We start from the raw sequence: 25,417 nt of genomic DNA on the forward strand, positions 1-25,417 counted from the left end.
GTCTACAACTGTCTGTGGAACCAGAGCCTTCTGTTTGTCCTAGAGGCGTTTAGAATGCGCGACCCCACTGCTGGCCTCCCTCTCCCCCCTAAATGGTTCGGTCTCACTCGCCTCGGCCGCCGCTATTGGCTCAACCCTTAAAGGGGCAGGGAGGGCGCGCTTTTCTGTCCGCCGACTCAGCTCCACGCCCCCTATCTCCATCCCAGTCTGTCGGGCTTGTCTCGTTCGCAGGCTCCGGTTGCCGGAGACGGCCTATGCTCCCCGCGCCCCGAGCGGAGGGATGAGGAGTGGGGGTCCGGAGCGGCAGCAGCCAGGGCCCCCGGCGGCGCAGCAGCCATGGAAACGGCCGCGGCGGACGGTGGCCGCAGAGGGACACAAAGGCCCACGGCGGAGCGGAGGCGGCGGCCGGGCCCGGTGCTGAGGGGCCCCATGGAAGCGGCGGCGGGTGGCGGGGCCGGGGCGCCGCGCTACAGCCTGGTGGCGGAGATCGGGCGCGGCTCCTACGGGGTGGTGTACGAGGCCGTGTCGGGCCGCAGCGGCGCCCGCCTGGCCGTCAAGCGCATCCGCTGCGACGCGCCCGAGAACGTGGAGCTGGCGCTGGCCGAGTTCTGGGCCCTGACCAGCCTGCGCCGCCGCCACCCCAACGTGGTGCGCTTCGAGGAGTGCGTGCTGCAGCGCGACGGGCTGGGCCAGCGCATGAGCCACGGCAACAAGCAGAGCCAGCTCTACCTGCGCCTGGTGGAGACCTCCCTGAAAGGTACCGGCCGCGGGCACCCAGCCGGCCCCCTGGTATAACTCCCTCCCCAGCCAGCTCTGCCTGCGCCTGGTGGAGAGCTCTCTACAAAGTACCGGCCACAGGCACCCAACTGGCCCCCAGCCCTGGTATCCCAACCCCCCCGTATAACCCCCTCCCCCGGGCATTCCACCGGCCCCCCAGTATAATCCCCCCAACAGCTAGACCTGCCTGCGCCTACCGGTGACCTCTCTGAAACGTACCGAACCCCCAGCCCTGGGATGCCAAACCTGCAGTATAATTCTCCCTCCCCAGCCACCAGCTCTAGCTGCACCTGGTGGAGACCTCCCCCCCCAGCCATCTAACAGGCCCCCCAGCACTTGGACCCCGACTCCCCCCCCAAGTCTAACCACTCCCTCTAGCCAGCTCTACCTGCATCTGGTGGAAGACTCCCTGAAAGGTACCGATCATCCCCTCCTCCGCCCAGTATAACCCCCCTGGCACCCCCCAGCCAGCCTCCTAGTCCTGGTATCTGACCCACCAGTGTAACTCCCCTCACCGGCCAGCTCTATCTGCGCTGGGTGGATACCTCCCTGTATAACTTCCCCCCATCGGGGGCCCCCCAGTATAACTCCCCTGGTCACCCAGCTGGCTCTTCAGTATAACCCCCCCTATAGCTAGATCTGTGCGCATGGTGGAGACCTTTCTGAAAAGTCCTGCCTTCTCCCCACCCCCACTGGCTGGCTAACACCCTCCCCACCCCCCCAGCACCAGGCACCCAACTGAGTCCCCTCGGACCCCAGCTGGCCCCAAGTATAATCCACTGGGACCCCGACTCCCCAGTATAATCCAGATCCCCCCAGTCCCCCAAATGCCGCCCCCCCAGTATAACCCCCGTGCCAGGCTCCCAACCTGCCCCCTACTATAACACCCCTCCCCGCTGGGCTCCCAGCCATCCCCCAAGCCCTGGGACCTTTAACCCTCCAGTATAACCTTCTCAGCCAGCATGACCTGTGCCTGGTGGAAAGCACCCTGTAAGGTACCAGCCCCCCACCCCCAGCTCCCAGCCTGCCCCCAAGCCCTGGAACCCTCACCCCACCAGTGTAACCCTCTCAGCCAGCTCTACCTGCACCTGGTGGAGACCTCCCTGAAAGGTACCAGCTCCCCAGCCCCAGGACCCTTGACACCCCCCCTGCCACCAGTATAACCTCCATCTCAATCACAGCCAGCTCTGCCTGCACCTGCTGGAGACCTCCCTGGAAGGTACCACTCTCTCCCGGGCCCCCATCCCTGGGATCCCCATCCCCCTAGCATAAATCCCCCAATGCAGCTAGCTCTGTCTGCACCTGGTGCAGACCTCCTTGAAAGGTACCACCCAGGCCTTGAGACCCCATCCATCCAATATTACGCCCCCCTAGACCTGGAACCCCTAACCCCCCCAGACACAGCCAGCTCTACTTGTGTCTAGAGGAGAGCTCCCTGAAAAGTAGAGCACCTCTCCAGCCCTGGGCCCCCCCCAACTCCTCTCTGCTGTAAAACCCCTCAGCCTGTGACTGGTGGTGATCACCCTGGAAGCTATTGCCCCCAGACTCCCAACCTTGGGACCCCAAACTCCCTAATATAATCTCCTCAGTCACAGCCAACTCTGTGTGCACCTTCCTGAAAGATATCCGCCAACCCTGGGACCCCTAGACCCCCATTGAACTGCCCCCAATATAAACCGTCCCAGCAACAGCCAGCTCTACCAGCACTTGGTGAGTGGTGGAGACAAGGCCCACAGAACCCCCAGCCTGTAGACCCCTAATCCCCCCAGTATAACCCCCGTGGTCACAGTCAGCTCTTCGTGCCCCTAGAGGAGACCCCCTGAAAGGTACTACCCACCCCCCCCGGATCCCCAGTATCCTCCCATGGGCCCCCCAGCCGAGGTACTGCTAACCCCACTGTATAAAACACCCCGCCATAGCCAGCTCTACTTGTATCTAGTGGAGACCTCCCCAGGACCTCCAAACCCCCCCTTAACCCTCCCTCAGCCACATCCAGCTCTACCTGCATCTGATGGAGAGCTCCCTGAAAGGTACTGCCCCAACCTCTCGATGGGGACTATACATGGGGAGGGGTGGGGGTCCAACAGCCAACTCTGCCTGCACCTGGTGGAGATCTCCTGGAAAGGTACTACACCCTCTGCCCCCTTCCCTGGCTCTGCATGCAGCCTCTGCAGGCTCCCCAGCTGCCCCATTCCCCAGCCTCTCAGTCACGCCTGGGTCATTTAAAAGAGCCCAGGCTTGGGGGAAGACTGCTGCTACCACCAGCAGCACAGTATGGTTAGAGTGGCTTTTGGCTCCTCTCTCCACCCAGCTGCCAGTAACACCATTGCATCCCTGTGGCCCCAAGCAAAGGGGGGCATCTCCTTCCCCTGTACCCTCTTGCACACGCTTTTCTTCCCCAGGTGCCTGTGCACCTATGCTGCCATTCTCTGCCCCAACCCAGAGCCCAGCCCCTCACCCCTTTTACGTATCAATCCCGTCTCCAGCCCTGAGCCTGCACTCAACACACCAACTCCCTCCCAATGCTTGCACCCCTCCCCTGCCTAAACTCCCAGAATCTTGGCCAGGTGGGGGGGTGACAGTTTGAGTGCAGGCTCTGGGTACCACCAAAACTTCTGCAAATCTGGTGCCCCTGCCTCCTGGGCCTTTCATAACACCCTCCTGTAAAGCAACAAGCAGTCAGCTTCAGCTGCTCTTAGTGGAGGTAGCCCTGGGGAGATTTGCTGTCACCCACCATAGCCCCAAATTAGGGCCTGCTTATCCTCAGAGAGATCCTCCAGAAACCCCTTCAAATATAGTGACAAGCCCAGGTTGCTGTGTCTGGGAGGGATCCTCCCCCAGCTGCCACACAACCCCTCCCTCCATAAAACTTCAGCTGGGGTACTTCCAGAACTCCTATATTGCTGCTCAGGTACAAAGACCAGCTGTTGCCTGTACCACACACCTGAGCCCCACTACATGCCCCCAGCCCCAAGGGAGTGGGGAAGCTCCCATAGCTTTGACAGTGATTCCTCCACATGCACCCAGGAACAGGCAAAGGCGACTATATCTGTTCCTCATGGAGAACTTTCTGAAAGGTAACTGGAACTCTATACATGGGTACCACCCTTGGCGGGGGGGCCACCGGTCCTCCACTGGGACCCACCTCATTTGTAGTAAGCAGAGCCAGCCGTCTCTGAGCTTGGCAGCCAGGTGGTAGGGCTATCCCTGTAATAGACTCTTTCCCTGGAAATGGTGGGGAAGAGGGCCCCAGGACAATATTCTCCTCTGGAAGAGTTTTCTATTTTCTTGTCTACTCTAGCAGCTCCTTCACTCAGAGGTCTGAAAGCCAGCCTCTCCCTGAGCCCTTTCCTCTTAGCGGCAAGTGAAGCCAGGTGTATATGAAAGTAAAAATTTTTTTTTTTTTTTTGAAGGAGGCTATAAATTGGAAAGGCCACCCTGGAACCCCAGTCCCCTTCTTATTCCCAAGGTGCAGACATGCAGTGTATTGCAACAAGTGAAGACAGATTGAACCTATGTTTGGTGAGAATTACTGCACCCTCCTCCTCCCCTTACGGATCTTGCCATCCCAGCCCTGTTGGGAAGCTTGAATTCTGTTACTTGCTAGGTGAAGCCCCCACATCTCACAACTCAGCCAGCTTTGGAGCTGTGTAACTCGCCCAGTGAGAAGGTACTGAGAGGTATTTTTAAAGTAGGTAGACAACAGGTGACGGAGACCTCCCCAGAAGCTACTGTACCTCATTCCCTCTTTCCCAGTCATCCACGGTGCTGGTGCTTGATTGTGCCCATCTTGTTCCAGGCCACTAACAGTGCTCTGGCCAATGTGCCAAGCACTTATAATCCCTGCCCTGCCATTCTGCAAGGCCACAGCTGGGCTCTTCACAATCATCTACAGATGCTGTGCTGACATGCCAAGTTTCACAACGTTGGAATTAACTGGAGACTCATCTAAAGTGAGGAACACACATAAGGGCCCACTAGACTTCTGGGTTCCAGTTCTTTACATGACAGATGTTATGATCTGAAATTCATTATTCTGAATGTACTGAGTAAAGCAAATGAGAGCTGAAACTGCACAGCTGGATTGGAATTCCAGTAGTCTCAGCTGAGGCCCTTTTGAGAGGGGAGCACACGCATGGCAATGTGCAGAGGTCCAGCCTTCATGCGGACACATGATCAGGGCTTGTGTTTGACCATGTGCATTCTCAGCTGTTCAAAGCCAATTGTGCCTGTGTACAGAACAAGTTTATTAGAGGGAAGCTGAGCATAAATAGGGCAGTGCTTACTCGCCTGTCAGCCAGCATGTTACAGCCTGGCTGGCAGCAGCCTGGACTCAATGCAGTAGCTCTCCAAACAATTCTACGGTGTCGGTGGTTATTCAGCCTGCACTCTAGCTGTAATGCAGCTGTGCATACCTCGTTAGTTTCAAACACCACCAGACCCTGCCCCTGTCTGTGGCCATCTCTTCTCAGTGCAGTGTGTTGGCCATGTCTGTTTGCCACGTGAATCTTAACAGCAGGTACCTTGAGCTAACAAATGTATTTCAAGATTACATCTAATTGCCGCAATGGAGAAGGGGACTCCAGTTCAAAAGCTGTTAAATTTGATCAGTGATTTGACTGAATTAAGGCACTTTGAAATATTGAGATTCTAGTCGGTATTTCAGGAGACCGTCGCTACAGCAATGCAGGGCACCGTGCACGTTGCGCATCTTACACCACTGAGGATGGAGTGTAGTGTCACTGAATTCGGCGAGACTTTGTGTAATAGCAGGTTTTGAGACTGGATGTAAATCACTTACTTTTTCCTCTTAGTCCCACTCTGCTGCCAGATCTCAGTCTAAAAACCTAGAAGCAGAAGAATGTTCCCAGTAATCTCCATGCAAAGTTCGAAAACTAACTAGAACCCAGTCCTTCCATGGGGCCTTCAGAGACAAAAAACCTGGGGACAGACCCCCAACAATGGGGGAGGGCAGAGGAGAATGTTTGGTGATTCATCCAAAAAGCTATCTGGTACAAATAAAGGGTGAAGCTCAAGGGAGGAGTGAAGGTGTGGCCAGATGAGGAAGAAGGCAGATAAAGGATAGATGGTGGGGACGGAGGGCTGGTGTTTCATATTGATTTTTTGCATCTTTTCTACAAAAGGCTTGCTGCTCTTGCTGGTCACGTGCGGCATTGCTGTGTAAGTCAAAATAGGAGACTGGGTCATTAGCAGAATTTAAAGTCGTGCCGTAGGGTAATGGCCTATCCTGCATGTGTAGGAGTCCTGTGAATATTTCCAATGTAGTTTATGGTATGAGTGTTAACCATCCAGCCCAACAATCGGCATCCTCCTCAAACCTCAGCACCTTGCAGGCATGCCACTGTAATGGTGAGAATGTGCACATGCAATTTGAGCACAACGTTAGTCCTAAAGTATTGTGTATACTGAGCTACTTTCTTCGCTTCAGTACCCTTCAGCTGACTTGCACCATCTCAATAGCATAGCAGTGCTTGAGAGCAGCCCTAAAGGCCATTGCCAGTCCTGTGCCACTCACCTGGTTTGTGGGTAAAGGTACGTGCCAGAGATGAGGGCTGAGCAGTGCTTATGGGATCACTGTAACCAGCCTAACTCAAAGCATCCCAAGGACTTCCCTACGTTATACTGAGAGCCATTTTGGTCCCCATCTGGCCCTGGATTTGGGGAGTAGTGAGGTGGCTTGGAGCTGCTTTTTCCCAGCTCTCATCACAATCTGACCTATTGTCTGAACTTCATTGTTCTTAGACACTTTAGGAGATTCCACTTTAGCTACTAATTGTTCAGCTCTTTATTTTGAAAGTAGCAATTTAAAAATAACTGTCTTCTGGGTCATAGAAAATATTGCTCTTGGCATAGACCTGATCAGTGTTCCACTCCAAGTTACTAGCACTGTACTTGGCCTACTGCTGTTGGTGCAGCTGTCTGGACCTGAGTGCTTGGCTTGCGGGAGTCCAGTGGCAGAGAAGTGCTTCAAAATTCAGCAGTTCTCACTTTGCTCTTAAACTGAATGCTTTTCCTGCATTGCAAAACCAGCATTTCAGCTTGGTGGCCAAGCTCAGAAACAGTAATTTGCCAACATCACATTGTAGAAAGGGGCCCATCAACAGCATTAGAAATCTGAGTGCTTTTGCATTCCCGCATGAGCCCTATGTGCTGGTACTGCCTGCACTCCTACTCCCATAAGCCATGCACACAAGGACTGTGGTGTTGCTGTTGATAAGCAGAGTCCTTACATCTTTCTTCACAGAATACCCAAAGCACAGAACAGCTGTTCAGTTACTACCAAAAACAGTCTAATTCTTTGCCAGGAATAGCCATCCCACCCAAAAATCTTAGTCAGGGCTGCTCCAGCCCCTGTAGTGACAGTTATACACACATTCTTGTGTCTCTAAGTGATGGTATAAGGGTTTTAATTAAGATTAATTTAAATATATATAAACACAAGTGCATGTAACTGTTTTGACTGTGCAGATGTTTCTGTTCCCAAGACAAGTGGCTCTCTTTGGTTTTCCATTCTGTCACACCCTTTTCCCCTTCTCCTGCCAAAGGCGGCTCAGACACTGGATAGTGTTCTCACCTTCTGAGTTTTCATCTCCAGAAACAAATAACTCTTCCCTCTCCAACAGATGGTTTGTTTGCCACAGGAACTCTTAACTTGGAGACTTTTTCCCTCTTTATTATCTTATTGCAGGCCCTTGATTTAGCCTGTCCAGCAAATCCCAACAGCACCCCACATGCTGAGGTCTTGTTAGAAGCAGAGACTCAACCTTTTTCATTCTGAGGCCCTCCCAAGATGCTATTAAAAACTCTCGGGCCCAACTATGCCATGACAGCTTTTCTGTATATAAATAAAGCCAGTGTTAGAGGGAAGCAGGGCAGTTGTCCAGAGCCCGATGCCATGAGAGGTCCCTCAAAACTAAATTGCTCCTGCTTTGGTTGTCTGCCCTGAGCCCCAGTGAATCTAATGCTGGCAGACTGCTTGAAACCTTGGACTGTTGGTTGAAAACTGCTGGTTCTAAGGGTCTCCCTCCCATTTCTCATTCTGATCTAACTTTCATCATTCACATAGGGCAGGAAGGTGCAGCCAGATTCTTTTTTTTCCCAATTTCCATAGCAGTAGTCTTGGTTACAGACTGTTTATGCAAATAACTAATTTCTCCCTCTTCACCCAAACTGATCACTGACCATCACAGAGACAGACATTAATAAGCCAGTGGCTTGGCTGGTTTGGTGTTCTTTGGCTTTCCTTACCATTGGAAATCCTGGTTTCTTTCTTGTGTGTTCTCTGGGATCTGTTACTAGAATGTTTATTTGCTGGAGGGTGGAGACATTTAACACTTTAAATTTTCAGCTTCGCTCATGAGGTGCAATAGAAAAAGTAGAGGCAGTCAAGTTCAGTGCTCTGGGTTTTTGGTTAAAATTAATATCCAGTGTCTTATGAGGAGATGCTTCAGTTGCCCTAGGAGGTTCTGTCTGTATGGCCACAGCTGACTTTCTGAATATAAAGTACTGACATGATGCAGGAGAGAAGATGGAAGTGCTGTGTGCTGGAAGGCAGCTGTTCGGGATTCCTCTGTCCCTCTGCTGGGAGTATGGCTGTTGGCAGAGGTATCATCTCAAGTAGTCTCTAATGGTAATCAGGCTGTATATTGGCACAACTACATCTACATGAGCTTTTACCAATATACATCTATGGGGGGGGGGATCATACCCCTCACCAACAGAGCAGTGCCAGTAAAACTTCAAGAGTAGGCCAGCCCGTAGTGGCTCCAGGCCCCCAGCAGAGGAAACGCTGCTATAGGAGAGCAAGCTCGAGTCTCTTGTGACTCCATCAGTAGCAGGGCCAAGAATTTGAACTGCAGAATCTTACTGGTGATAAGTTCAGGAGCTGACAAGCATTGGCTTGATCTTTCAGACTCCAGGTGGGGCCTCCAGGACTGATAGTAAAACTGTTCGCTTGCTGCAATCTGAGCTCTCTAGAAACTAGGGAGGATGGGTCCTTGCTTGTCTTCTCTTGGCACTTCTTATGGAACAACTTTTTGAAGCAAACCTTTTTTTTTAAACTGGTGTCTGGGATATGGTTGTGAGTGAGGAAGTGCAGAATGTTCTATGGCCCCCTTGTTCCACAGGACAGCAAAGCAGTTAAGCTATAGAGGTGAGGGGATCAGTCAGCAGCCTTCTGCATAACTTACAATGGTCACCAGCACGGGGTGGGGGGTGGGGTTCGGGCTAGACTCACCAGGGCTTTCCACTGCATTTAAAATGTAAGTGTCCTAACCTCTTGATGGTGCTGACATTACTATCTCTCTTTTTTGGTAAGGTGAGAGAATCTTGGGCTATGCAGAGGAGCCCTGTTATCTCTGGTTCGTCATGGAGTTCTGCGAAGGGGGAGATCTGAATCAGTACGTGCTCTCGCGGCGACCAGACCCAGCCACTAACAAGAGTTTCATGCTCCAGCTAACCAGCGCAATTGCCTTCCTGCACAAGAACCACATTGTGCACAGAGACCTCAAGCCAGACAACATCTTGATCACAGAAAAGTCTGGCACCCCTGTTCTCAAGGTGGCAGACTTTGGACTTAGCAAGGTCTGTGCAGGCCTGACAGCTCGGGGCAAGGAAGGTGGGAATGATAACAAAAATGTGAATGTGAACAAGTACTGGCTGTCGTCAGCCTGTGGCTCTGACTTCTATATGGCCCCTGAGGTCTGGGAGGGACACTACACAGCCAAGGCAGACATCTTTGCCTTGGGCATCATCATCTGGGCCATGATTGAGAGGATAACTTTCATCGACGCAGAGACCAAGAAGGAGCTACTGGGGACCTACATCAAGCAGGGCACAGAGATTGTGCCTGTCGGGGAAGCACTGCTAGAAAACCCAAAGATGGAGTTGCATATCCCCCAGAAACGCAGGACTTCCATGTCTGAGGGGATTAAGCAACTCTTGAAAGACATGTTAGCTGCTAACCCACAGGATCGACCTGATGCCTTTGAGCTTGAAACCAGAATGGACCAGGTTACATGTGCTGCTTAAATTCAGGGCAACGCGTTAGCGCGTTTTGCATTTGGGTAAGTGCGCTACAGTTCTCCAACTCTTCTCTTCCCCTGCTGTACCCACTTAATAGCTGTACTGTGTAATGACACAAGGTAGCTTTATATACCTTGTTTATTCACTGACTTGTGTAAGAACTAGCTCCTGAGGCTTTCATCCACCTTTACTTAAATTAAAAAAAAAAAAAAAAATCAGAAAGGAGATGGGACTGCTGATAGAACTGTCTCCAGCAAATGCTCTCCAAACCTTGTGTTGGAAACAGCGTCCAACAAAAGTCTCAGTTGCCTGAGAGGACCCCACCTCATTCACTCGCCAACAGAGCTGGCTAGTGTGTGGGTGAGGCAAGGGACCACTCAAACAGTTGGGACAGAACTTTCCTGCTGGCTCAGTCTCTGTGCATTGACCAACCAGAGGAAGATCCTGCAGGGTACGAATAATATGCTCTTCACATGATACAAGGATCAGAGGAGACTGAAGGCTTCACTGGCAGCCTTGTCAATAATTAGTGCTTCCCCTTGCAGCCGTGAAGTTCTCTTGACTGTGGTGTTTGCATGTAGTCTAGCAGCTGTCTTCTGCTTGTATACAAGTGGAGCTCCTTGCTGTTCTGAGACCTACGGCAGCTGTCCTAGGCTAAGGTGCCCTGTGCTGCTCACTGGCTATCTTTTTGGATATGATACAGTTCTGCTCAGCTACTTCATCATCCTTTTTTTCCCTCACACCAAAGAGCCTCCATTATGTAATGGTTGCAGTCAGGCTGACCTGAGTTTAAGCAGCTATGAAGCTAGCATAGTGCACATCTGATCTCCGGGGCTCTGTCTGTCCATCCCACCCCCAGGGATGGATAACATCCATATTGAGTTTGAAGTGCTAAAACAGTTGTGCAAACTGCTTTGGGACATGCTAGGTAAGGTGACAGGTGAGTTTTCTACATGCCCAATTGTGCTTTGCCTAGAAGGAATGTAGTTGGTCTTGTTTCATTTCTACTTTCTATTCTCAGAACAAAATAAGAGCTCCTTCTAGCGTGAAATACACTTGTGCAATGCCAGACATGTTCCCGTACTTGGCACAGTTGGGCAATATGTGCCTTCGCAGGCAGCAAGTTTACAGAACTGTTGTATTTTAACATATTGCTCTCAGCTCTGTTGAAATGGCACCTCTTTCTTTCCAAGCTCAGTTCCCTCAACCACATCTAGGAGCTCCAGGATTGAAAAGGAAAGATCTCGTAGGTTGCTGCTGCCACTGTTGTATTCAGAACCTAAAGGATTCCAGTAGCCAGAAGCATAATCTGTCAGAGCTGTGGAACTAGGGAGTGAGGTTACATTGAACTGGTGTCCTTTGAAACTGGGAAGTATTTATAGTAAATTCACTTTGATGCAGAAAGTTACCAGCAAGTGTTCTCCACACCAACCCCTTCCATTGCAGCCAAAGAACGGGGATGAAACTGGAAAATTGCAGATCTGGGAGAGAAAAGTAAAATTCTGGGGAGTCTTGGTCTGTCTTAAGGTCTTGCAGTGCTGCCTGTATTACACTGATCAGGAGAGATCTGTGATACTTTATTAGTGGAGGGGGGAACATGACTAAGCTGGAGTTTAGCTCACCTGTTCTGCTTGCTGTGATCAGTAGACTGAGGAGTTTGTACTTCAGTATTACAAGGAAATTACAAATTGGAGCTGCCTTGGCCCACTTCACCATTTTCCCCCTGCTCCTCATGGTGTTGTGCCATGCATAGTAAGATCACCTCCTAGACTAGACAGGGCTCTGCAATAATATGTATGTACAACAGGGTTAGTTCAGGGCACTTTGGCAGCCCTGGTTCCTAATTTCCTCACTGCTTAGTTCAGGGCACTTTGGCAGCTCAGGCTCCCTGCTGCTGATTTGTCTTGACCTGAAGTGAGCATTCCAGAGATCATGGAATAAATATGTGCTTCCCCCTGCCCCTGTTCTCCAGACATCAGTTTGAAATATGCCCAGAGAAGTATGTTACTTGGGGCATTTTTGACCAGTGTCAGAAATTGGCAGCTCATTTCTCAGCTGCAGAGCTGCTGTGATAAACTAGGATTTTTTGGTAGGAATCTGACTTAACCCAAGACAGGATGCTCGCCCTCTAGTACTTATGTATGTGATAAAAGTTACATCATAGTGAGTGACTGAATGGTGGGGCTCCTTTAGTGCATCGTGTGTTGACTCATTAGCTATGTGTAATGCAGGTTCCTGATGGGATTGGGGAAGGGAGTTAAGAATGAATCAGCAGACCTGTGAACCCTTGAAATGGCCTTGACTGATACTGATCCTTACCTGTTCCAGTATGAGTAGGCTATTCACCTGCTTCACTTTCTGGTCTTAAGGGAAGAAGTGAATGTTTTCCTCTTGTGGGGCCTGGGGAGATGCTATTTTTAAAGCAGCTGGCATCATGCATCTCCCAAGAGGTCCATGTTTTCCCTCTGCTCTTGCCATCTGTGATCAGTCCTGCTCTGCTAACATGATGCTGCTGAGTTATGTAATAAGCCAGTGCCCTCTGGGGAAAATCCATTCTGCACATATCTGCAGAATAGTAAATGCAGAGATAATAAACAGAGGACAATCCTATCCTGCAGCTGTTTACTTAAAACCCTAGCTGCTTGTTCACGTCCCCCACCCCACAACTCCCAATCCATGGATAGAACCAGCAATGAGCCTTCACCAGATGTTTCATTTACTTACATAAGGATAACCACCTCCACTACAGCTGGGTCACTAAACTGAACGTGCCATTGTGTCTCTAGTAGGTGTGCTGAATGCCAGGCATATGTTCATTGTAGCTTTGGTGCTGCCTGTTGCTGAGATTTCTCTGGTTCCTTCCCTGGGCGGCAGCACTCTTGCATGCATACACCTCATCGAGCTGGAAGGGACCTCAGATGGTCACTGAGTCTAGTCTCCTGCCTTCTTGGCAGGACCAAGCACCATCCCCCTTTTTTTTTTTTTTTTTTTTTTAAAAAGTCTCTTTGCCCCCTCCCCTGCCAAATCTCTAAATAGCCCCCCCTCAAGGGCTGAGCTCACAACCCTGGATTTAGCAGGCCAATGCTCAAGCCACTGAGCTATTCCTCCCCCTAGTACATGGCTTTGTAAAAAGAGCATTCATACCCTCTGTAGGTACCATTCCTTGTCACTGAGCTTTAGTGTAACATTCCCAGCTTGGTAAATCTGAAACTGCCTGATAAGCCTAAACGGAACTTAAATCACTGCCTGAGGCCAACACTATTGCCTCAGCAGCTGAGCATTTAACCACAAGACCATTACCACAGCAAGTGTATCTTTGATCCTTACAAGCTTTGTATCTCGAATTGCTGTACATGCCATTCAGAACTGTCCTCTCCCTGCTGTCTGAAAGAATTAATGGCAAGAGGCTTCAGACTTTCAAGTTCATGTCCTAATGCAGACAGCCCCTCATGCTGCCAGCCACAGCTTGCCAATTCTTGGTGTGGTACTGGCTCCTCAAGGTCCTAGGAGGCTCTTGTCTCTAAATTTAAGCAACAGCTATTGCAGATCTATCTGGGCAGATTATACACTTCAGTATTGGTTATGGTTTTGTGTAGGGAGGTGTTCCTGCTAGTCTGCTGAAGCCAGACCGAACCAACAGGAGACAGTGAAGTTGATCTTCCTACTTGGTTTTACAGCCTGGCTGAAGACCCCCCCAGTTATCCCTCCCACCTGGTTACTATAGTTGTTCCTGGCTCTGCAAAAACTGATTTTCTCTGTAAGAGTAGAAGGCGTTCCCTGCAATGTTTGTGTGCATATTTCACTGAAATGAAAGAAGTATTTTTTTTTCCTCTTCCTCATTTGAGTAGATGATGACAAGGAGTAAGATTTTCACAGGAGCCTGCTTCTGGAGGGTGCTGTCATTGTTACCTGAGGTTTTATGCACAATTTTACAACCTTTCCCTCTGTAAGTAGATGATATAAAAGCCATTATAGTACAAACAGAGTTCATTGATCCTGATGGGTGACCTCAGGTTAATCCCTTGATTCCTGTAGGTGTTTAGCATTGTTCCAGCACCTACCTTACACATTAACAATTACTTAAACTCACATGCCTCAAGTGGGGGGGCTGGCCGTGAGCACAGAAGTGATTGGTAAGTAGTTGGCGGCATTAATGTGGATTCCATCTGATTCTGCCTTTGTAACTTTGCCATGTTCTTTGGTGTAGAGCAACACTAAAGGGGCAGAAGCAGCCCAGTCAGCTCATTCATGGCTAGAGACAGGATTTCCTTCCTTGTTCCCTCAGCAGTTATCCTATGGGGGGAGGGATAGCTGAGAGGTTTGAGCATTGCCCTGCTATACCTGGGGTTGTAAGGTCAACCCTTGAGGAGACCCTTTAGGGATTGGGGCATATAGATGCCAGGGATGGTGCTTGGTCCTGCCAAGAGTAGGGGATTGGACTAGGTGACCTCCCAAGGTCCCTTCCAGTTCTAGGAGATGTGTATATCCAATTTTTTTTCCCATTTTTAAATTCTGGGGGAAGGATGTCCTGCTTGATCACAGACAGTGGCATCAGTTCCTCCCTTTCCCAGCTGCGCACTGTGTTCTAGCCTTGTGGCCACTGTGGAATATGTACATGTTGCGCTTCCCTTGCCTTGTGGTCACTGTGACAGCAAACCACACGTTGGCCCTGTCTACACTGGCCCAAAACTTCAAAATGGCCATGCAAATTGTCATTTCAAAGATTAGTAATGAAGCGCTGAAATACATATTCAGCGCCTTGTTAGCATGCAGGCAGCCACAGCACTTCAAAATTGCCACGGCTCATCCAGACAGGGGTCCTTTTCAAACGGACCCTGGGAACTTCAAAATCCCCTTATTCCTAACAGCATATAGGAATAAGGGGATTTTGAAGTTGGTGGGGTCCTTTCAAAAAGGGCCTCCCTCTGGACGAGTCATTTGCATGGCCATTTCAAAGTTTTGGGCTAGTGTAGATGTAGCCATTATGTTTACAAGCGAGGCAAGTTACTTACAGTTAAACATCCATTTTAGCATTGGACATATTTATGCAGCGAGGAACATTGGACAACTCATGCCTGCCAGGGTGCCCTCAGAACTCACTCTGCTCAGGTGAATGACATTTGGGGGTGTAGCACAAAAGTGAGAGCTCAGAGTTTGGGTGGTTTTTTCCTTCATCTCAGTGGTTCTAGTGACATTTAACAATAGAGCTACGCGGGTGAGAGATCTTGCCCCATCTATCTTCTGTGCCCTTCTGACAGCTGAGGTTTTGATCCCTCTAGAGTGAGCTTGCAAAATTACCTTTCAAAGTCTATATGCATCCTGATGGGCGCGCTCCTTATATTGCTTCAAGAGCTGCTTTTCTCTGAGCATGGAAAGGGCAATTTTTAGAACAGCTGAAGTGTGTTTGGAGGGCTGTGCAGAACCGCTAGCACACTGCTCCCTGGTCAGTAAGGCTAAGGCAGCTGTGCAATGCCTTGTGTCCTTCAAGAAGAGGGAGAGAAGCTAAAAATCACATCTGTACACTCTTTTCCTGCCCTATTTGAGTGAGGCTATAATGTTCCCATAGCATACGTGTTGGTGTGCTGGTCCTGCAGCTTGTGAAGAACACTCTGCCCTTTGATCTCACAGATGATGGGGTGGGAGTGGGCCTCTGACTCCATTAACCACCCCTCCACAATCTCAGATCTGTCAGGTGCTCTAGCTAATCCCTCACCCCTTCAGCAGGGCTGTAGCTAGCACTCTGAATGTAGCAGAAGTGCATGTAGCTAATTCCCTGTGGCTATTGCCCATTCCATGGGGGCAGAGTTAAGCTTGCAGTGCTGTGTGTTTTCACTGCATGTCCCTGGTTTTCAGAGGTTTATGTGTAGCCCCTCTTTGCACTAGGGAAGGGCTTGAAGCACCATGGGGTAACCTGAACTCTGCTCAGAATTTTTTGTTTTTAAAACAATTGAATAACCAAGAGTTTTATATGACCAGCTCTTGTCCTGGCACTGCCCCAGGCTCTCAGCTGTTATTAGCCTAGCCACAGAATGGGCTGGCTGCATGTTGGTACCATATCGGCGGCCTTGTGTTGTCTGCAGTGTCTGTCTAGCACAGCCAGCTTTGTCTTGAACTGTTCACCCTCTGCCTGGAGAGGCAGGCATCATCATGGGACCCACAGATTGAGGAGCTGCGGAGAGGTAGCAGGAATTGTGGTTGGGAATAGCAGGGGAGTTGAGAGACCTCTTTTTGAAGAGAACGTCAGAAATGGGAGGATGATCATACAGTTTGGTTTAGTGGTTGCAGGAGACCTGGGTTCCAATACCTGCTCTGCAACAGACTCCCTGTGTGCCCAGAGACATGTCTACTCTTGCTGGCTTTCAGCTCTTTGAGGATAACACTGGCCACAGGAGGATTAAGGCTAATTACATTAATGAGCATGAGATGCTACAGCAATAGGGGTCATACAGGGACCTATGACTGGAGATTTTCTTTCCATCTCACTCTTCCTTACTCTGTTCCAGCACCCAGGATGGCTGGCTCTAGGGCCTCCCAAGTGGTGCTCTGACCTTGGACTGCAGAGAAATAATGGGAATGATGGTGATAATCACTGGGCCAGAGAGGGAATAACTGCAGTCCAGGGGTTAGAGCACCACTTGGGAAGTGGGAAACTTTGGCCCCAGTCCCGCTGTTCTAACCACTTTCATTACCCACAGAGTGCAATAGCTGCTACCAGAGAGACTCTGAGAGCCCCACTTCAGAATTACTTCTAGCTCAAGGGCTAGACCTCTCCCAAGAGGTGGGAAGCTCTTGTTCAGATCCCTTCTGAAGTGAACCTGACCCTTACTACCACCCTCACCACCTTGTCCAGCCAGATTTCAAAAAGGCCTCATCAGGTTGTTGGCCTCTGAGCATGTGGCATAGGCAGTCAAATGCCCTCTAGGAGATGGGCCTCCAGTCATCCAGTGGGAGGCAGCAGTGCATATGCTCAGAGGCAGAAACACAGGCACTTAGGTAACTTTTTTAATCTGGGGGTGGGGAAGGTGCTGAGTCAGTTCAGGCATTTCTGGGTCATTCTTTTATCCTCCTCCTAGTTAATCAGTGCTGGAATGCTCCTTTAATAATGCTGCAGGTGGAAGAATGGCTACAGATCCAGCAATCCTCCTCAGAGCTGCATAGAACATCTAATTTATCTTTCAGAGACTAGTTAGAGGCCCTTCTCAATGAGCTGAACTACCCAGGACATGTAGCACAGCATATTAAGTCACCTTGATAGACAGATAGTAGCTAGGTGCCCACTGATCACTCAAACTTCTGCCAGACCAAAGTTTAAATTTATAGCGTGTACAACTGTGGCTTAGTAACAGAGGTAGCTGTGTTAGTTGGTATTCTAAAAAACCAAACCAGCAGTCATGTATATACTGGAAACGCTATTTATCTGAAGAAGTGTGTCTGTCCCACAAAAGCTCATCACCTAATAAATTATTTTTATTAGTCTTTAAAGTGCTACATAGAATCATACAACACTAGACTGGAAGGGACCTTGAGAGACCTTTAGATCCATAAGTATATTAAAAACAAGAGGAAGACCAAGGACCGGGTAGGGCCACTGCTCAGTGAAGAGGGAGAAACAATATCAGGAAACTTGAAAATTATGGTCTTCGCCAAGAAGTCTTCTGGAGAAATGACGAGAGCTAGTGGGAAGGGGTAGGTTGAGGATTTAAAAAAAAAAGTTAAAAATTACTTAGAAAAATGAGATGTCTTCAAGTCACCAGGGCCTGATGAAATGCATCCTAGAGTACTCAAAAGCTGATAGAGGAGGTATCAGAACCTTTAGCTATCATCTTGGAAAAACACTGGAAGTCAGGAGAGATTCTGGAAGAATGGAAAAGGGCAAATATAGTGCACATCTATAAAAAGGGAAAAAAGAACAACCCACAAAACTCCAGATAAGTCATTTTAACTTCTGTGCTGGGAAAGGTAATAGAGCAAGTAACTAAGGAATTCATCTGTGAACATCTGGAAGCAAATAAGGTAATAGGTAATAGCCAGCATGGATTTGTGAAGCACAAATCATGCCAGACCAATTTGATAGCTTTCTTTGATAGGATAACCATGTGGATACAGGAGAAGCAGTGGATGTGGTATACCTAGACTTTAGTAAGGCATTTGATTTGGTCTGTCATGATCTTATCAATAAACTAGGCAAATACAACTTAGATGGGGCTACTATAAGGTATGTGCATAACTGGCTGGATATCCCTTCTCAGAGAGTAGTTATTTAATGATTTAACAGTAATGCTGGAAAGGCATAACAAGTGGGGTTACCCAGGGGTCTGTTTTGGGACCAGTTATGTTCAGTGTCTTTGTCAATGAATTTGATATTGGCATGGAGAGTATGCTTATTAAGTTTGTAGATTATATCAAGCTGTGAGAGGTTGCAACTGCTTTGGAATATAGGGTCAGAATTATGTGGGCAAACTGGAGAAATGGTCTGAGGGATGAAGGTTAATAAGGCCAAATGCCAAGTGCTCCACTTAGGAAGGAACAATCAGCTTCATACATGCAAAATGGGAAGCAACTGTCTAGGAAGAAGTACCGCAGAAAGGGATTTAGCAGTCATAGTGGACCACAAGCCAAATGAGTCAAGTGTGATGCTGTTGCCAAAAAAGCAAACGTGATTCTGGGATGTAACGGGAGTGTTGAGAGCAAGACAGGAGAAGTCATTCTTCCATTCTACTCAGTGATCATTAGGTCTCAATTGGAGTACTGTGTCCAGTTCTAGGCACCACACTTCAAGAAAGATGTGGAGAAATTGGAGAAGGTCCAGAGAAGAGCAACAAGAATGATTAAAGGCCTAGAGATTGAGGGAAGACTGGAAGAACTAAGCTTGTTTAGTTTAGAAAAGAGAAGACTTAGAGGGAACATGATAGCAGTTTTCAAGTACCTCAAAGAGGGTTACAAGGAGGAGGGAGAAATCGTTCTCCTGGGCCTCTGAGCACAGGACAAGGAGCAATGGGCTTAAACTGCAGCAAGGGAGGTTTAGGTTGGACATGAGGAAAAACTTAACTGTTAGGGTGGTTAAACACTAGAATAAATTGCCTAGGGAGGTTGTGGAATCTCCATCACTGGAGATATTTAAGAGCAGGTTAGACAGACCTCTGTTAGGGATGGCCTAGACGGTTCTTGGCCCTCCTCTGAGAGCAGGGGACTGGACTCAATGACCTCTTGAGGTCCCTTCCAGTCTAGCGTTGTATGATTCTATGTAGCACTTTAAAGACTAACAAAATAATTTATTAGGTGATGAGATTTCATGGGACAGACCCACTTCAGATCTATAGCATTTCTGGTACAGACTGACAGTTATATCGCATGAAGGTCCAAAAAAAGAAACATGGAACTGAAGGAAGGGCAGTGAGAGAGAGCGCTATTAAGTATCTTTCCTGAAATCATTACAAATACCAAAGGAAGGGAAACAGTCCTTGCAATGTGTGAGATAATTGCTCTCTCTATTGAGACCAATTGTTAACATATCAAATTTGAGCATGAACTCCAGTTCACACATCTCCCTTTGTAATCTGCTGTTAAAGTCTCTTTGTTGTAGGATGCATATTCTCAGGACTTTAACAGAATGGCCCACTCCACTGAAATGCTCACTGACAGGTTTGTGTATGAAGATTCCTAATGTTTGCTCTGTGACCATTCATTCTTTGGCAAAGTGTTTTCCCAGTTCATTCAATGTACACAATAGAGGGGCATTGCGGGCACACAATGGCATATATAACACTCATGCATCTGATGAAGCAGGTCTTTGCTCATGAAAGCTTATGCTCCAAAATATTTCTTTGTATATAAGGTGCCACAGGACTTCTTGTTGTTTTTCAAGATACAGACTAACTCAGCTACCCCTCTGATACATATAACATTGTTTGAGGTACAGGAGAATAATTAACATGGTTAGGTCCAGAACAAATACGTGGACAAAGATGGCAATGGGATTTGCTGCAAGGAAAAGTTCCAGGATTAGTATTACAGTGATATGGCCTATGGTTGCTAATGAGAATTTTCATTAGGTTAGGAGGTTGTCTATAGGAGAGAACAGGCCTCTCACTTAGGGCCTTCGGGAGCTACCATGGAATTCTTCCAGAGTCTCTTTACCATGGGTCCAAATGACAAAGATGTCATTGATGTAGTGTAAGTAAAGGAGGGGTAACAAGATGAGAGCTGAGGAAATGTTGTTCTAAGTCAGCCATAAAAATGTTAGCATACTGTGGAGCCATGCGGGTGCTCAGGTACAGTGTCCACAGCATGTCCCCTTCAGCCACAGAGTTACTGTCAGAGCATGCTACCTGGAAATCCTCTTGCTCTAATCTTGATGTACCTGCACATCTCTGTCTCTTTGGCTTATGCCATTGTGATGATTTCCAAACAATAACTTTCCTGGATCACTTCCTCAGAGGTGCCCTGCCCTAGATGAGCAGCTTCAGACTGGTTAGAGACAAAGCTTGAGACCTGTGAGAACTTCCAAAAAAGCTGTAGGAGCTAGGTGAGTTTGTAAAATGGAATGGGGGTTGAGTATCTTGGGGACCATTTGTTCACATGACTCCCAGATTTGAACCACAACGCCTGTCTGTGTGCTTCTGAGGCACAGCAAATTTGAAGGCAAGCCACATAAATCAGAGGATTTTGCAGCTCCTTGAATCTGTTTTTAACCAGAAAGTGTTGCTCAGCCAAAGCTGTAAAAGCAATAGTGTTCCATTAGGATTAGGCATGTTTCTATTGGAGCTCAGGTGGGTTTTCCAATCTTTGACTAGCACAGCAGGGCAAGGGGTTAGATGAGAGACTGAACCACTGGAAGAGCAGCTGTGGCCTTTAACATAAATGAAGAGTGGTCTGACTACAAAGCACTTTGCAGCCTGAGGTGTGTGTGGAGTAGTGGGCAAGTAATGATTTGGTGGGATTTCAGTGCTCAGCAAAAGTTGTCTTTCTCTGAAATTGACGTGGTCTGTTGAATTATCCTTCCATTACCTCTTCTTTCCCCTTTGAACTACTATCTTAATTCTAAGAACGGGGCTGAGAGGTTCAATACTCCCCTGGAGTTTTGCTGAATGTCTTTACAAGCTGTATACATTTTTTTTTTCCATGACTTTATTGCCTGTTCATCAGTCACATCACTGTTAAGTGAGGTGGCGGGTTTTCTCCCACCTCACAATTGTATTAATGCCCATTTATTGTTTTTATGCAAAATCACAGAGACATCTTCAATCTTCTTTCTGATTTGCTGACTCATCTGTCTTGTGCCAAGTATGGACTGAGATGCCACTTCCATGTGTCTATCCATGAAGAATTCCTGCAACGCTTTTTGCGTTTGTTTCTTCTGATGCTTTTTTCTTTCCCAATTTGCAACTCGTGACATAGGAATCTGGTGTCTCATACTCAGCAAGAAATTCACCCACTCTCTCAACCTTGCTGTACTTTTCCATAAGATCAGTAGCCCCTTTATGTTCTCTGCTCCTCCAATTATGGCAGCCACAGCTGAACCCCCTTCTCTTTAGGGGCTAATTGTAGTTTGTAGTTTCAGAGGCCCTCTTGGAGAGTTGGTTTCTTTTACCAAGGCTTATACAGTAGGTGCTAATTACCATGTATTCTAACAGCTGTGTTCTGCTCAGGGCTTCCTTCAGCTAATTGAGAGTTCCAATGGGCCTCTGTCCTAATGAGCACATTTTACTGAACTAGGTGTTGTAACACAGATTAACCCAAACACGCTGCCATTGAGGAAATGCCTCTTGAGGGCCAGGTGCATGGGAATGGAGCTCACAAACAAGTCTAGTAATCTTCTGGCTTTAAAACAAAATGTTTGTTTTTTCTGTTCCTCTTATTTTCAAAAATAAATTTCTTGGGTCTTGATACCTCTACAGTGACTGGCGCAATCTTCTGGTCTCTTGTGGTGTCATTGCCGTACTTCACAGCTCTCCAGCTGCAACAGAAATGAGGACACTAAGGCTTGGTCTTCACTGTGAGGGCCCAATGACCTAAATTACGCAATTTCAGCGACGTGCATAACATAGCTGAAGTCAGCATACTCAGATCTACTTACTGTAGTGTGTTTGCAGTGGTAAATTGATAGCTGATGCTATTCCATCTCCACATCCTATTCTGGTGGAGTACTGGAGTTGATGGGACTCCTGCTGAATCGATGGCTACCTGTGGATCTGGTGAGTAGTGTAGACAAGTCCTTAGCAGTGACTGGCGTCCTAGTAGCTGACATCTTCCGACTCTTCCAGTCTCAACAGATCTGGCTTGGTAGTTGTAAAATCCAAACAGTTAGTGGGGAAAAAGAGAAGTAAAGGCAAGGACTGTCTCCCCACCGTCCCGTTAGGCATGCAGTAGTTTAGTGGCTTGCTCTGTCTCAGATGATGGGAGACTTTGGTACATCTATAGACATTCCAGTGGCACAGCTGCAGCTTCGCCCCAGTGTGGACACTTATTCTAGCAACAGATGGGGTTTTTATGTCACCATTCCTTTGAGAAGCTGTAGGTAGGTAGACAGAATTCCTCTATTGATGTAGAGGGGCCTACATTGGCACTTAGGCTGGTTTAACTATGTCGCTCTAAGGATAGATCTGCACTATGGGGTAATGTACAACTAAGGTAAGCAACGCTACCTACCTAAATAGCAGAGGGGTTGTAACTGAAGTTGATGTACTTTTATTTAGAGTTACTGCGGTGTCCCCACTATGGGGTTTGACAGGAGTACTGGAGTTGATGAGAGCGCAGTCAGTGGTCCATTTAGCAGTTTTTTACTAGACCCACTAAATCTACCCCGGGTGATCGATCTCCGCAGTCTGTCTTCCAGTAAGTGTGGACAGGGCCTAAGGCCGTAGACCAGGCTTCTGAAAACAAACGAGCTGATACTAACTTCAGAGCTGAACCTCCAGCTGCAATGCAAGGTAGAAGGGAATTGGTTCCTCTATGGTGCTATCTTTACCAGCTGCTTGATCTCTCAGGGGGTCCCTGGTTGTGGCCAGCCAATCTCCCGTCCATTCCCTCAGAAGAGATGGGTAGCAAACAGCACCTTTCAGATCAGGGTTACAGACTCCAAAGAAAGGAAGCAACCAACAAACCCCAAACTCTTACCCCTTTCAGGGGCCAAATAAGAAATTTCCCCCTCAGCTTACTGCAGCTAAGGTTCCAGGAACAAGAGTGGCATACCTCAGCCCAAAGCAAAATGATCCCGTCTGTCTTGGTTCAGTATAGTCCAAGAACACACAGCCCTCACCTTGCCTTCAGCTATCTGCCAGACCTGCTTGTTCCCTATGGAATTCAGTAATTCACCACAGCCAGTCCCACTGCCCTTCCGTCCTCAGCTTACAGAGGCTCCCACAATATCAGAGAGGTGAATTAACTGCTGTGCTGTTGGCTATCATTCAGTTCTATCTCGTGCTAAAATGTAGCAACAAAGGAACACCATTAATAGAAAATTATTAATCTAAACAGCCTTCGCACATTTGAACTAAGTCACGCAAATAACTTGCAGTCCCCTAAAGAGTAGTCTCTTGCTTTGTCTTTCATTTTTTTGAGTTCAGTTTTAAAAATGCTCAATCAACTGTCTTGGAGGAAAAAATATTCTCTATCATCAGAACAAATCAAGTTCCAGGTTGCTAAACAAAGAGATGTCAACCACCATCTGGAAGGACCTTTTGTGGGACTGAAGGAGCTCACCCTATCTCTTGTCTGAGCAACATGACTACACGTAATGTTGCATGTTGCTTTTGTCATTGGATGCTTATCTCCTGGAAAGTGGTCTGAAACAACACTCAGTTCACCCGGGTCTCAGACATACACTATCCAAAAATGACACTTGTTCACTACAAACCTGAGCTGAATTAATGTCTTTAGCCATTGTTAAACTTCAACCCCCTTCAAGTGCTTGGGCCTGGGAAAATTTTTTGGGAAACTCCATAAAGAATCCCAGTAATGTAGTGCTGGAGAGAGCTCATGAGGTCATCAAGGCAGCCTTCAGTTGGGACACAATGAAGTAAACCTGGACCATCCATGATTGGTGTATATCCCACCTCTTCTTAAAAACTTTCAATAATGGAGATTCCACAGCCTCTTCTGGAAGTCTGTTCCAGAACTAAACTAGCCTACTATTCCTAACAATCCATAACAGAGCAGAAAACTTATCAGGTCCCCTTTCTGCCATCTCGGGCTCAGGTTGTTTTAGTCCTTCCCCATAGGTTGGGTTTTCTAAATCTTTTCTCATTATTGTAACTCTTCTCTGGGCTCTCTCCAGGTTATCCACATCTTTCCTAAAATGTGATGCCCAGCATTGAACACAGTGCTCTAACTGCGGCTCCGCCACTGCTGAGTAGAGCAGGACACCTCAGGTGTCTTTATAGCACCCCTGTTAATATACTCCAGAGCGATACTAGCCTTTTTCACAACTTCACACTATAGACTTATACTTGTGATTCACTGTACTCTTCAGACCCTTTCAGGAGTGCTACCTCCTAGACAGTTATTTTGTAATTGTGCATTTGATTTTTTTCCTTCCTGAGTGCAGAAAATTTCACTTACCTTTACTGAACGTCATCTAGTTATTTCAGACCAATTTTAATGTGTAGAGGTTATTTTGATTCTAATCCTGTCCTTCAAAGTGCTTGCAGCCCCTCCAAACTTAGTGTCACCTGCAGATTTTTTTAAGCATCCTCTCAGCTTTGTTATCCAAATCAGTAATGGAAATACTGAACAGTACCAGGTGCTTGAAGTACCATTGTATCTATCTACTCAAGTTGACAGAAGCCCCTTGATAACTACTCTTTGCGGACAGCCTTTCAGTCAGCTTGATTTTTAGTAAAGCCACCCACCTTATCAGTAATTTCCGTTAGATCATATTTCCCTGGGGTGGGACTGTTTCAGAAGCCTTATTAAAATCAAGCTATATCACAGGCACTGCTTCTTCTCCCCTAGTCCCCTGACCGTCACAGAAGGCAGTTGGGTTGCTTTGTTTATGTATAATACTAAAGCAGCAAGCTGTAGAACTCAACAAACTCAGGTAGTGATTAACTCCCTCCCACCCTTCTTCCGTGCCCTTTCCTCCCTTCTGGGGGCGATAATATGATTAATATGAGAATCTGCAGGTTAATCTCTGCCTGACGCACATTAGTAAGAACGCACTGCTACCAAAAATAACTTCTGCCCAGTGCAGGACTACCCATATGCCATCGACTGCTGTCCTCAGTGTGATCTCTGCCATGGGTGCCCTCCTGTGCTGGGCACCATGTACAGGAGTTCCCACTTGTATGCTCCAAGTCACAGGATAATAATTGATATGCTATTGATGCCCCCTTGAATTTGTATAGCTAATTAACAGTGTAAGTGTCATAAGTGAAGGTTTAAAAACTGTTACAGGACCTCTTACCCAGTGTGCATCACCTCAGCTCTCCTTTTGTCAAAAGCTATTTTGAGAAACTTTGAACTTCGAGAAACCTGAATGCCTCAAATGAGGGATCTCTCTTGAGATCTCCTGTTTTAAGAAAAGCTCCAACAGAAGAGCCAGACTATCCCAGTTATGAGGCTGCAGCATAAGAGAAACATTCTAGATTTTTTCCTC

At 47.8% G+C, this 25,417-nt stretch overlaps 1 protein-coding gene across 2 annotated transcripts in view; it reads left to right on the plus strand.

Annotated features, from left to right (window-relative positions):
• The first annotated feature begins 215 nt into the window (after positions 1–215).
• STK35 (serine/threonine kinase 35) overlaps positions 216–25,417 on the plus strand; it is a 28,127-nt gene continuing 2,925 nt past the window's right edge. Inside the window, exons 1-2 of one of the 2 annotated variants that reach the window (XM_075012042.1) lie at positions 216–757; positions 9,116–9,863. In XM_075012042.1, coding sequence (XP_074868143.1) covers positions 337–757; positions 9,116–9,828 — 1,134 coding nt within the window. In that variant the 5' untranslated portion in view covers positions 216–336 and the 3' untranslated portion in view covers positions 9,829–9,863. Of the gene's footprint in view, positions 758–9,115; positions 9,989–25,417 lie in introns of those variants that run through there. The other variant, XM_075012041.1, reaches the window with a different exon arrangement.

The sequence above is a fragment of the Carettochelys insculpta genome, chromosome 17 (genome assembly GCF_033958435.1).
Source record: "Carettochelys insculpta isolate YL-2023 chromosome 17, ASM3395843v1, whole genome shotgun sequence".
NCBI classification, from domain to species: Eukaryota; Metazoa; Chordata; order Testudines; family Carettochelyidae; genus Carettochelys; species Carettochelys insculpta.